At 42.5% G+C, this 14,508-nt stretch overlaps 1 protein-coding gene across 2 annotated transcripts in view; it reads left to right on the top strand.

Moving 5' to 3' along the window:
* Positions 1-14,508, top strand: part of AVL9 (AVL9 cell migration associated) — a 147,310-nt gene that overhangs the window by 60,545 nt on the left and 72,257 nt on the right. For both annotated transcript variants that reach the window (XM_087713057.1, XM_014054255.2), the window contains exons 5-9: positions 71-160; positions 1,315-1,381; positions 2,403-2,443; positions 2,658-2,696; positions 7,100-7,169. In XM_087713057.1, coding sequence (XP_087569183.1) covers positions 71-160; positions 1,315-1,381; positions 2,403-2,443; positions 2,658-2,696; positions 7,100-7,169 — 307 coding nt within the window. The remainder of the gene's footprint in view (positions 1-70; positions 161-1,314; positions 1,382-2,402; positions 2,444-2,657; positions 2,697-7,099; positions 7,170-14,508) is intronic.

Genomic DNA, 14,508 nt, shown 5'->3' on the forward strand with positions numbered 1-14,508 from the left:
ACTAGATCCTGTTGTTATTGTCTCCTTGTTTGTCTTTGTTGATATAATATGATGCTCTTTTTCTTGCAAGCCTCTATATGGGCTACTTCAAGCTAAGCTGCAGCTAATTACACATGCCTACTTTGAAGAGAAAGACTTCTCACAAATTTCAATTCTTAAGGTATGTTTTAAATATACAAAAGTACAATTGTTTGAAAGATTATGAAAGAGAATGGGGAGGGAGGAAGGGTGGGTAACATTAAAAGTGTAATGGAGGAGCCATTGCTAATAGAAGAGTATATATACTTACCAGAATCCATGTTCAGAATAGAATGGAAGGTTCATCTTAATTATATTCTTTGTAACACAGATAGTCCTCATCTAATGACTGGTTGTTCAACGACAAGTAGTACTGATAAGTGCTGCTTAATGCCTGGTTCCCAGAGTTATGATCATTGCAATGCTTCCACAGTTACATGATTAAAATTTGAGTGCTTGGCAGCCCATCTGCACTTATGACCACAGGGACTCTTCAACTCCCATCTGCCTATCTCCCTCATCTTTGCCCTCTAGGCCATCTGCACTTTGCTACCTCTGCTGGTCTTGCCACCCTGTGCTCTGCTGGCCCTGTTTTCTGTCAGAGCTTTAAAATCTGCTTTGGAAGTTGGTATCCTTGTCCAAATTGCATATGGCCCTTGTCTAATTTGAAAGGCGTATGAGAAAGTCACAGCTTTAAGAAGAAGGCCTAGTGCAACACCAGCTGCTTTGTAAAGGGCCAAGCTTAGTGTGCCTGAGCAGCAGCACCAGAAGGAAGAAGATGCAAATGTCAGCTGGGGGTGACAGGGTTCACATAGCCCTGTAATTCAGGCCTGCTAAATGTTAATTTCCTCTTACCTGTTATTTACAAAAGAGAAACAGAGATCCAACCTGGTGTCTATTGTTAGTAAGCTAGAAGGCAATTTCTAGCAAGAATCTGACAGCCAGTTTTGTATGCTTAAAAAAGAGTTATTGTTCTTTGAGAATACTCCCTCTAAAAGTTACTGAAACTATTGCTAAGTGATATTTTTGAAAGCTATATGCACACATTATTTGTAGAATAGCATATTGTATATAAAATCTTTGCAAAATTCCGTTAAAGCTATATCTAAAGCAGTTCTGAACCCCAGGATTCTAAAGGATGGATAACTATATCTTTAGAGACTCCAAAAAATGTTACATCTCTTAGAAAATGTATTTTGGTAGATTTTTCTTATATAAAGTAGACCTTTTCGTTTCCCCCCTAAAGTTACTTTTAAAACAAGATGCTCATGCTTTCAACATTTTATGGTTTTTCAGGAACTTTATGAGCACATGAATAGCTCACTGGGAGGGAGCTCACTGGAAGGGTCACAAGTTTATCTTGGTAAGCTATATATTATAACATAACACTTCCAATTTTTATAAATATTTTATTACATATAAAGCTTAATGCCAATCATGTAAGTCTGAAAAAAATTACCAGTTATTTTGATTATCTTTCCCATTTGTCAAGCACCAATGTGTCATAATTTGTGTGTCATGTATCATATAAAATATTAGGTTTTATGTTCATTTCAACTTCTTTTTTCGCATTTCAATTTCTTTCCGATGAATTTCTTACAAAATAGTTTTTAGAAATCACAACCACAGTATTAAACATGTGTTATTGAAACAGATTATTCAGTCTTTCTCCCATTTTTCTCTTGGAGGACTTGATATGAAAAGTTAAAATCCAAATCACTTTTGAGGACTAATAAAATAACTCAACTTTTTTCACTATAATTTTATCCTCTTCTTCCTTCTTTCATTCATAGTGCCAGCAAGCTTCTCTAATGCATAATGAATCCAAATTAATTTACAGTATATAAAGAAAGTTATTGCACCAAGTTTATACAAAGGAAAATACAAATGACCAAAAAAAGTCATATCTTGTCTAAAATATTCATTATAGTAAGTAAATAATATATTGGTCAGTGATGAGAAATAGTATTGTCAGTTGATATTTCCTTCAAAAACCTGCCCCATGTTTTAAAACAATACTAAACAAAGAAGACATACAATGCAATAAAAATATTTTTTTCTTAATGGTGGTAAAAATCCAGTACTTAAGGATGCTTCTCATAGTAAAATGAATAATGAGGCAGATCTTCACTCTTGCTGCTTATAAAGACTCTTTACATTCATCTATTTGCCTGCAAAGTAAGAAATCATAGGCTGTGAAAGTTTTGATGTTTTATACAAAGAGAGATTATCTAAATAACAATTCACAATATTGCATTACTACTACCCCAGAGAATGAATTCATATGTATAGTAAATGGAAACAGGTAAGACTCTTACTTAGAAGATTTCTAAATGTTAGTTGCTTTTATTGAAATGTGCCATTTTCCTCTCCATTGTTTTTAGGCCTGTCCCCACGAGATCTGGTTCTTCAATTTAGACACAAGGTATGTTATAAAATTGAAATGTACATAATTATTTCCACTTCTTTGAATCTTAAAGAAAGCACCATGTAGTTACAAATATAAGTAAATAAAAGAAAAGTTTCTGGATCTATATTGCACATTGATATGACACTTGAATACTTTAAGCATAGGGCCACTTACAAATATATTGCTGGACTACTAATGTTTAAGATCTATCTTTCTTTATGTTTTAAAGGTTTTAATTCTTTTTAAGTTGATTCTTCTAGAAAAGAAGGTAAGATTATTCCCCTATTTTCTAAAAGGCAAAATATATGACTTCACTAACATTATTTCATTAATACCTTATGGAGCCACATTATTCCAATATGCAGTTAGCCAGGATGGAGAGGTGCTAATTGTGTTTGTTTGCTGTAGATGTATTAATATTTTCATCAATCTTATTTGCTAACTTACCATAAATTACAGTTTGCTAGTGAAATTAAGTCTCTTGCTTCCTCTCTCTGAACAGACATATAAATGTCCACTATTAATAGGCAACCTGATATATGTTACTTATATATTATACAGATTTTTAAACTACCTAACTCTTTGGATTCTGAGTGGCATACAATGGAATGAAAAAACTTCATTGGACAAAACAGCAAACTTTCTTCCTCACTTGCAGAAGCAAAAACACTCAAAAAGACACCAACCCAAAACATAGAGAAGGAGCCATGATTATAGTGGTATTTTAAACGTTGGTACAGCAAAGGTCTTTCAAATGTTTAGCCTACAATATGTATCCTCTGTTGGCCCTGATTATTGATCAAGAGAATGTAATCCATAACGGGCCTTATCTTACATAAAAATCTTACAACTTTACATAAATATGTAAAATATATGCATTATAGAGAATAAAAGAAATAAAACTCTACAATTGAATCTAGAAAAAGTATATCCAAAATAAAAGTTTTAATAACAAAGTAACACTTATCTTCCAGAACATATACTCCAACAATTGGTTGTCTAAAGTTCTCCACTAGATTTTGATGTAAATTGCTGCATAATGGTTCATAATGCTCCATCATAATGCAGCTAATGCATTGAATAGTTAGTACAGAGCTCCCCAACACCAGGCCATGGCCTACAATTGGGCCATGACCTATTTCAAAGTAGACCTCAGAAGCAATGAGCAAGCACACATATGCAAAGTGCAAGTAGACCTTTGTGTATGAGTGCAAGAACTCTCCATTCATATGAAAAGCTGTAGTCATGTGAGTGGAGAGTATGCCTGCCACTCGGACGAAGGGGCATGTGCACGCATGCATGCGCCTGCCACTCACACATCCCAGGCCGAGCCCAGCAGCCAAAGTGAAAGGTTGGGGACCACCGAGTTAGAACATTTGTGCAAATAATGACACAAGAAGCTGATTATGTTTTTAAAAGCTACATTATACCCTCTATCCATAGCTTCAATCTTCAATGGGATAGGACTATGTTGGCGAACCTATGGTAACATAACACAGGTGGCACGTGGAGTCATTTTTGCTGGCACAGCAGCCGTCAGCTCCAGCACGTATGTGCATGCCAACCAACTGATTTTTGGCCTTCTGGAGAGCCAGGAGAAGGCGTTTTTGCCCTCCCCAGACTTCAGGAAAGCATTCAGAGCCTGGGGAAGGTGAAAAACAGGCCCAATGGGCCAACCGGAAGTTAGTTCCCAAACTTCTGGTTGGGCCATTGGGTCATTTTTCACCCTCCCAGGCTCTGGAGCTTTCCTGAAGCCTGTAGAGGATGAAAAACGGCCCAACGGGCAAACCGGTTGACGAAGTTCCTGTTGACCCATTGGGCCTGTTTTTCGCCCTCCCCAGGCTTCAGGAAAGCGTCTTGAGTCTGGGGAGGGCGAAAACTCCCACACGGGGGGACACATGCATGCACAGAGGGTCGTGTGCGCATGTGCAGGTGGGGGTCATGCACCCATGCGCAGGTGGGGGGCACATATGCACACACGACAGCGTGCGAGCACACAATTTTGGCACACTTTAGGAAAAAGGTTAACCATCACTGGGAAAGAGTCGGGCACAGCCTCGGGCGAATGGTTATGTTGCGCTGTCGCAACAGTGCAATACAACAGCCATGAAGCGACCACGCTCACGAGCAGCCATCTGGAAAAAACCCTTTCCAGTTAGGCACAGTGCCATTCACTGACCTAGGGATATCGCCAAGCCGCATGAGTGCCTGTTCACTGCCATCCAGCTCTTGTGCCTTGGCACCTTTGAAATGCCAGTGAATGGTGCTCTGCACTACTGGAGAGGGGGATTGCACAAGTGGCTGTTCCGCACTCGCTCATGCGCCTCCAAGCCTCACGATGCCCTGGCCCAGCTCTCCCTGCAGAGCCAGGGCATCTCCGCTGCCGCCGCCACCACCACCACCATCCCTTTTTCACCATCCCTTTTCCCAGCATCCCTTTTTCAGCGGCTTCCAAACTGAGTCTTCCGGCAATGGCCTCTCTGGGCGTACGCTCTATGGTTGTACACTCTGCTGGCAGTTGGCCCATAACCATAGAGCGTACACCCAGAGCGAATGGTGATGGTGAGGGCGGTGGCTGCGGAGGTGCTCTGGCTCTGAGGGGAGAGCTGGGCCAGGGCATTGTGAGGCTGGGAGGCGCGCGAGCAGGAGCATAACAGCTGCTCACACAACCCCCATCTCCAGCAGTGCAGAGCGCCATTCACTGGCATTTTGAAGGTGCCAAGCCGCAGGAGCCGGACAGCGGTGAACAGGCGCTCATGCAGCTTGGTGATACCCCTAGGTCAGTGAATGTCACTGTGACTGGCTGGAAAGGGGGTTTGCCAGGTGGCTGCTCGTGAGCGTGGTCGCTTCATGGCTGTTGTGTTCCGCTGCTGCGACAGCGTAACACAGCCATTCACCCATGAGGCTGTGCTCGGCTCTTTGGGAGCCTGCTCGCAAGAGAGGAGCTGCCTGGCAACTCCAAAACAATAAACCCTCCCCTCATAATAACGCCCAAACCATATTTTGTGGGTAAAAAGAAAACAAGACCTTGTCTTATTTTCGGGGAAACACAGTACTCGCCCCCTACCTATCTACTGTATTTCTCTCTCTCTCTCTCCTTCTACCTACCTACCTACTTTCTCTCCCTACCCATCTTTTGCCTCTTCAAAACCTTGGTGCATCTTATACTCCGGTGCGTCTTATACTCCGAAAAATACAGTACTTTAAGTCATAAGGTCTGGATTCATAAATTTTCAAGAAGTAATAACACAGATTGCAATATATTTTGTTTGTGGTTGTTATTGTACAGGAGGCGGAGTAAAACAGCTATATTAAATATAAGTAAATTGATACTACTGATCATCATCAATCATCATCAACCAATCTTTATTATGGTAACAGACCAGCAAATAACAGCATTAAAATGATAATAGTAAAAAATAAAAATAAAAGGCAGAATAATATATTGTGATTGGTAGTGGATTAACAGTGGATAGTTTGCCTAATTTTACATACAGTATAGCAGAATTTGGCCACATTCAGAAAAACTATTTCATATGGACCTGATAACACTAATTGCACATAAAAATGATCAGTGTTTCCCAGATATTTTACTGAGTAAAGTGTAATAAATTTAATCCATCTGTCCTTATAGAAAATGCAGTATAGCAGGGCATGAACTATAGTTTCAATGGCCCCTCGTCCACAGGGGGACAGACTCACCTCATATGGTATTTTTTATATTGGGCCTCCAAAACTGCTGTGGGAAATGCATTGCAGACAAGCGTGCTAAGGTTAAAGCCCTTTGGATGTTTGAGACAGTTATTTGATATGAATTTCAATGTGGAGAAAAACCAAGGTTTACATATAGGCAGGAAAATAAAAGGTAAAACTACAGATTAGGTGTGACCTGGCTCAAAACTATGAGAGGGACCTTGAAGTGCTAGTGGATGATCACTGAATATGATCCAGTAGTGTGCAGCAGCCACCAAAATGGCTAATACAATCCTGGACTATATAAACAGAGTCACAGAATCAAGATCACATGAAATATTAGTACCACTTTATAAAACCTACTAAGACTACACCTGGAATACTGCAACCAATTTTGGTCACCATACTACAAAAAAGATGTTGAGACTTTGGAAAAAGTTCAGAGAAGAGCTACTAAGATGATCAAAGGTCTGAAGACTAAAACATATGAAGAATAGTTGCAGGATTTGGGTTTGGTTAGTCTAAAGAAAAGAAGAATTAGGGGTGACATTACAGCAGTATTCCAGTATTTGAAGGGCTGCCACAAAGTAGAGGGGCTCAAATTATTCTCCAAGGCACTAGAGCAAGACAAGAAACAATGTGGTTGGAGACTAATAAAGAGAGAAGCAACCTGGAATTAAGAAGAAACTTCCTAACAGTGAAGACAATTAACTAGTGGAACAGCTTGCCTCCAGAAATTGTGGGCATTTCTTCACTGGATGTTCTTAAGAAAAGTCTAGATGGTCACTTATCTGAAGTGGTATAGGTTCTCCTGATTGAGTAGGGAGCTGGACTAGAAGACCTCCAAAGTCCCTTCCAGCTCATTCATATAAATATCTTGCTGCTTTAAAGGGGGTAGTTTGACTGCTTCAGTTATTTACTCTGGGTTCTTTTCAGATCGTATACTACTGATTTATTTTCCCCCCTGCTTCTTTTCAGGTTCTGTTTTATATTTCTCCAGTTAATCGACTAGTGGGAGCATTAATGACTCTCTTATCACTATTTCCTGGTTAGTATTTATGTGTATGTGTGTGTTCTTATCAAAATGCCCCTTGAATTCATAGCCATTCTTAATTTAATAATTTAATTTATTTACTTGAAATCCATTCTGAATTTTAAATGGCCTCCCTCCCCTCAAAAGAAAGAATAGGCAGGAAAGGTAAATGTAGACGAAAACCATGTGTAATGCCCAGCTTCTCCAGTGCACTGCTTGGAGAGTCCAATAGTGGGTTAACACAGCCTATCTGCCCTTGGACTGAGTGATGTTTTTCTGTTGACCACACCTCCCTTTGCCTCTGCATGCTCAGTTTGAAAACGAAGGAGACAGTCCTGTAATCAGTTACAGTCAATACAGTCACATCGTGTAAGAGAAATCAACACCCCGGGCGGGTTTGGACTCTCCTTGCAGTGCCCAAGAACGACCGTTCAGGTAAGCCAATGGTCTTTCTCCAGTGCATGCTCGGAGAGTCCAATAGTGGGACATGCCTAAGCTATTGAGTCCCAGGGTGGGGAAGCCTCTGGAACTTCAGCTACTCTTTGTAAAACTCTTCTCCCAAAGGAGGCTTTGGCTGAGGCAAAGGTGTCAATTCTATAGTTTTTAATGAAGGTTGTGGGGGAGGCCCATGTGGCCGCGCTGCAAATGTCAAGAATAGATGCCTGGGTCGCCCAGGCTGCAGAAGCTGCTGCGCTCTTAGTGGAGTGTGCGGTGACCCGGCACGGAGCCATCTTGCTTTGGTGTTCATATGCCTGCTTAATGCAAGCACGTAGCCAACGACCCACCGTGTGTGAAGAGACCTTGTGGCCAAGGAACACAGGGAGAAAGGAGACAAAGAACGCCTCTGAACGGCAGAAGTCTTTTGTTCTCTTTACATACGTGCGCACTGCTCACCTCACGTCCAACTTATGCCATTCACGCGCCTTAGGGTGAGAAGGATGGGGACAGAAGTTGGGCAAAATAATCTCTTGAGTCCTGTGAAACAGATAGTTAATTTTTGGAGTAAAGGACGGATCAAGTCTCAGAATTACTCTGTCCGGGTGAACCACGCACAGATCCTTCCTGACAGAAAGAGCTGCCAGCTCAGATACCCTGCGTGCTGACGTAATAGCCACCAGGAAGGCAGTTTTGATGGTAAGGTGGCGTAGACTGGTTGTGCGCAAAGGTTCAAATGGAGCTTTCGTCAGAGCCTTAAGCACGAATGGAAGGTCCCATGACGGATACCGGTGAACAGCTGGTGGGCTGATGTTCGCAGCTCCCTTAAGAAAGCTCTTAATCTGAGGGTGTTGACTCAGAGATCGAGAGGAACCCCTAGCCAGGATAGTGGACAGCGCTGCAACCTGACGTCTAAGGGTGCTGACAGCAAGACCTTTATCGAGACCCTCCTGCAAGAAGTCTAGGGTCTGAGGAATCGAGGCTGATGAGGCCTCTATGTCTCTAGCCTTGCACCACTATGAGAATGCAGCCCAGGTGGCATCGTAGATTCTAGTAGTAGAAGGCCTCCTGGACGCCTCTATCGTTCGAATGACCTGGTCAGAGAACTGCTTCCTCAGGAGTTCCCCCTCAAGTGCCAAACGGCTAGCTGTAGCCACTGGGGCTCTGGATGGCTGATTGCCCCCTGGCTGAGGGAGATTTGGTCCTGAGGGATTCGCCACGGTCTCTGAACTGAGAGACTGACCAAGTCTGCATACCAAGGCCTTCTGGGCCAGAAGGGAGCCACCAGGATGAGATCTGCCTTTTCTGCCAGGAGCTTGTTCCTGGGGAATGAGCGGAAGTGGAGGGAAGGCATACAGTAGTTCGTGAGGCCACACTGACCTCAGTGCGTTTGTTCCCAGGGGTGAGTGATAGCGACTGAAGAAGCGTGGGAGATGTGTGTTGTGTGAGGCAAACAGGTCTACTTGCGGTTTGCCAAATCTCCTCACGATCTGCTGGAACAGGTCCGGGTGCAGGCGCCACTCCGAGTGGTCGATGCGTTGGCGGCTCAGCCAGTCTGCTTCCCGGTTGCTGATGCCGGAGATGTGATCTGCACTGAAAGAAGCCAGATGACGCTCCGCCCACCTGCCCAGAGCTTCCGCCTCGAGCATGAGGGCCTTTGATCGAGTGCCCCCCTGCCAGTTTATATGTGCTTTGGTCGCCATATTGTCTGTCATTAACAGTACATGAGCCCCTTTTACGAGTGCGGAGAACCTTCACAGTGCGAGGCGAGCTGCCCTCAGCTCCAGCCAATTGATGCTGTGAGCAGCCTCCCTCTGAGTCCACTGGCCTTGGGCTAGGTGACCCTGACAATGGGCGCCCCACCCCAGGAGACTGGCGTCCGTGGTGACAACTAGTCTTTCTGGCTCCTTGAACAAGCAGCCCTTCTGGACTGCTTTGGACCTCCACCATGCCAGAGATCGGATCACCTTCCACGGGAGCCGAACGTGCCTGTTGGAGTTGCTGATCTTGGCCCTCTGCATTGGCAGCCGAAACCACTGCAGCTCCCTGGCGTGGGGACGAGCCCAGGGAACCACCTTCAGGCACGATATCATTATCCCCAGGAGCTGGGACAGCTGGATGATTGGTACCGACCTGGCAAGGCTGCAGTGTTTCACTCTGCGTCTCAGGTTGGACAGCCGGTCTGGAGAAAGAAATACCTGGCAGGAGGTGGAGTTGATGACTGCACCCAGGTGCTGTATACAGGTGGACGGCCGGAACTGGCTCTTTTCCATGTTGACAGAGAAGCCATGCTGCTGCAGAGTCTGCACAGTTAGAGTCACATCGCGGTGCGCCTGCTTGGTGGTGAGAGAATGAATAATTATATCGTCCAGTTCTATGTGGTGGAGGAGAAGAACACAGGTGCAATTTGCATATGCATCAACCCACGTGATTTGAACAAAGTAATAATGAGAGAACACTACAAACTCCCCACCATGGAGGACATAGCACACAAGCTAGTAGGAGCAACAGTGTTCAGTGTATTAGATGCCCAGTCTGGTTACTGGCAATTGCGTCTTGATGAAGCTAGCAGTTACCTCACTACTTTCAACTTCCCTGTGGGTCAATGGCGCTTCACAAGGGTGCCCTTCGGCATAGCATTGGCACAGGAGATATTTCAAAAGAAATCAAACGAACTGATTGCTGGTCTATAGGGTATTGAAGTAATAGTCGCTGATTTGTTGGTCTATGGAAAGGATCAAGTAGAGCATAACAGAAACCTTACTGCTTTGCTCAATCGATGTTGTGAGAGAAATTTTAAACTCAATCCAAATAAAATGCAAATTAGTGTAGGAGAAGTAACATATTTTGGACACCTACTAACCAAAGAGGGTTTGAAGCCTGATCCAAAGAAGATTACAGCAGTTCTTAACATGAAGGCCCCAGCTTCCAGAAAGGAACTGGAGACATCATTGGACATTTTCAACTATCTATCCAAATTCTCTCAGGGCCTCGCTCAACAGACAGCACCGCTATGTGCATTGCTTCAGAAGGATGCTATTTGGTGTTGGGATGCAAACATGGAAAAGACTTTTGACAAAGTGAAGAAACTGATCACTAAACATCCCGGGCCAATACTGAAATACTTTGACACCGTGTCAAGTATTTCATACTGAAATACTTTGACACCGTGCTTCAAGTGGATGCATCCCAATTTGGGCTAGGTGCTGTATTGACTCAACAAGGACATCCTGTGGCATATGCTTCAAGTGCACTGACCACGACACAAGCTAATTATGCTCAAATTGAGAAAGAGATTCCGGTCATTGTGAATGGATGTGAGAAATTTCACCAGTACATATATGGTCGCCCAGTAGTTGTAGAAACTGACCACAAGCTGTTGGAGTACATACTACAAAAAACGCTAGCTTCTACACCTCCACACTTGCAGCGAATGGTTATGAAATTACAGTACTATGATCTCACAGTGAAGTATAAGCCTGGGAAGGAAATTCCAATGGCATATTGCCTGTCAAGGGTGTTTCCAGAAGGACATGAAGCCAGGGATGAACTCGAGTTGGAAGAGCAGGTACATACAGTACTAGTGAACATGCCAATATCAGATTTTAGAGAAAATAAGGGACATGGCTGGAGAAAATAAGACAAGACACCAAACGGGACAAAGTACTAGAGAAATTAACTCGTGTCATGTGCAATGGCTGGCCAGAAAAACGCAAGAAGTTGTATCCTGAGCTGCAGGAATTCTTGCCTGTGAAAGATGAACTATCCATTCATGAGGATATCATATAATGGGTGACCGTATTCTTATTCCTAAGTCACAGCAGGCAGAAATAATGGAACAAATTCATCAGGGACATTTGGGCATTACTCTGTGTAAGCGCAGAGCACGGGAGGTGGTCTACTGGCCTCATCTGGATTCTGATATTGAAACACTTGTAAAGAAGTGTGACACCTGCCAGACATTTCAAAAAAAAACAATGTGAAAGAACCTCTTTCACCGTAGAATGCTCCTTCACGGGTGTGGCAGAGATTGGCTACATATATTTTTCATTTTGAAGTCATCCATTACCTGATGATAGTAGACTACTACAGCAAATACTTTGAACTAGTGGAGTTGGGAAGTCTAAAAGCGTCAACAGTCATATGGGCTTTCAAGACAATACTTTCAAGACGAGTGTGTAAAGAACAAGTTCTTCACACACTCCATGTCTTGAAAGAATTGTCTTGAAACTTGTGTCTGACAATGGGCCACAATTCTCATGTGCTGAATTCCAGTGCTTCCTCCGTGAATGGGGAATCAAGCACAAACCCACAAGCCCTTATCACCCACAGGCCAATGGCCTATCAGAGAAGTATGTTGGCATAGCCAAGTCCATTATACAGAAAGCACAATCATCAGGGCACGATGTGTATTTAGACCTATTAAACTATTGTGCAACACCCATTGAAGGTTTATGCCTACCGGCGCAGCTGCTAATAGAGAGAACACTGAGGACTACAGTGCCTATTGCTCCACATAACTTGCAGCCTCGTTCCATCACACATGAGTGGGTAACAGCTCAGAGGAACATAAACATGAGAAAGCAAAAACTGTATTTTGATAAATCTACCAAGCCTCTTCCTCCACTGTGTGCCGGGCAAGCTGTAAGACACAGAGTCACTGGGAGAACATGGGAACCTGCTCAAATTGTCAGAGAAGGCAATTCACCAAAGTCTTATGTAGTTGAAACCAAGCGTGGACAGCAATTGAGAAGAAACAAGTGTCATCTTCGTCCAGACACTGCTGCTGATACTGCATTGGAAAAAGAAAACAACAAGGAAAATGAGGCACAAGCGCATGATGGCACAGAATTCCTGAACACGGATATACAGCCTACCGAGAACGCCAAGGATAATGTAAGCATATCAGCATGTGACAATGCTGGGACTGACTCACAACCTGACAGCAATTTTACTGATGATCAGACAGCGGTAACTTTCTCTCGCTATGGTCGAGCTATTAAACCAAAAATATGGAAACACTTGGTATCATCTTAGATGTTTTACACTTAAGAAGAGAGATGTAATGATGTGTGTTTTTTATGCTATATTTCAAGTTCAATTGTTATGCCTAGCTCTTTAAAAAGATTAGGAAACAGTTAACTTTTTTAATGATGTCATCTGGGGCAGAAGGTAGTTTTAAGATGGCTGCTGCTGAATAAACACAAGCCTCTAATTCAAGCTCCTTGCTGTCTGCCTTTACTTTATGCCAAATCATCACAGGGGAGAAGAAATCCTCTCAAAAATTAGAAAAAGATTATGGATAGGCATCCAAATGATGCAGCAGAGGAGATAAGGAGCAAGAAGGAAGGAACATTCAGATTATGTAAAAATGCTAGAAAGAAATATAGGATACCAAGAAAGAAATATAAAAGAATTACCAAAAAATCAATAAAAGATGAAATTCAAAAAAGGCTGAGAGATGATGGATAGAGATATAATATTTTGTAATACTGAGAGGATAATAAAGGAAGACTGTGATTAGGCATATTTAAATATATTGATATGATTAATAGCCAGCAAAACATACTGGAATTGATAGCTTTAAGGATTACAATTCAGCAGATTTAGAGACATAACTTTGGGATTGATTTTTCATTAATAAATGGTTTTATTGGTGATTACAGAAAACTGAGATATAAATTTGGTGAAATATGAGTAATATTTAAAATACTAAAATACTGGTGATATTATAGGGGTCAATGAACATACAATAAGTTTATTGTAACATGAAATTGATGCTTAAATATATTTTTGGAGAAACTACTAAAGGAGCATTAAGATAGAAAAGTATTGTTTAAAGATAGAGAGATCAATGTGGAAGAACCCCAAATAGTATAGGGCGAGTATAAATTGGGAAAATAGTATTGTATAAATTGATATATAAAATAATGTTTTGTACCCATAATAAGTTTATTAAGTTACACGTCAGAAGACAAAAATTATGTATATGTAATCAAAGTATCATTGTTAGAGTTGTGTAAAAATGTATTGACCCAGTCATCACTCTGTCCACAAAATATTTTGGTTGTTAAAGGAAAACTGCAAAATTTACAAATTTTGGAGAAAAAAATTAGAAAGAATAAAGGATTACTCTTACAACAATTCTTATGTTGCTTCATTAAAATTATTTCCAAACTCTGCTATACCTACTCAATTACACCAATAATTACTTACCATGTTTTTGGAGTATAACACCTCCCCCCCACCTAAAAGAAACTAAAATTTTGGGTGCATCTTATACTCTGAATGTAGCTTTTTGGAAGCGTTTTTTCAGCCCTAATGAGGTGCTAACGAGTTCACTGAAGATCAGAAGATTGCTTCACCCGTTAGCACCTCATTAGAGCTGAAAAAAAGCTTTGAATATTTTTACTGCAGCATACTGTTGGAAAAATTTCCTGGTTTATTCCAGCTGGGAGAAGCTGAGGATGAAAGATGATCTCTGGAGAGCCAGGGATGAAGGACATTCCTCCATCCTGGTCCTCCTTGACCTCTCAGCGGCTTTCGATACCATCGACCATGGTATCCTTCTGCGACGACTGCGGGAGGTGGGAGTGGGAGGCACCGTCCTACGGTGGTTCTCCTCCTACCTCTCGGACAGGTCGCAGTCGGTGTTAGTGGGGGGGCAGAGGTCGTCCCCTAGGCCCCTAAATTTTGGGGTGCCTCAGGGTTCGGTCTTATCCCCCCTACTATTCAACATCTACATGAAACCGCTGGGAGAGATCATCCGCAGGCACGGGATTAGATACCATCAATATGCGGACGATACCCAATTGTATCTGTCCGCCCCGTGCCAACTCAATGAAGCGGTAGACGTGATGAGCCGGGGTCTTGAGGCCGTTATGGACTGGATGAGGGTTAACAAGCTTGTGCTCAACCC

Source organism: Thamnophis sirtalis, unplaced genomic scaffold (genome assembly GCF_051295495.1).
Source record: "Thamnophis sirtalis isolate CommonGarterSnake01/CBP01778 unplaced genomic scaffold, rThaSir2_p1.2 scaffold_4, whole genome shotgun sequence".
In the NCBI taxonomy this organism is placed as follows: domain Eukaryota; kingdom Metazoa; phylum Chordata; class Lepidosauria; order Squamata; family Natricidae; genus Thamnophis; species Thamnophis sirtalis.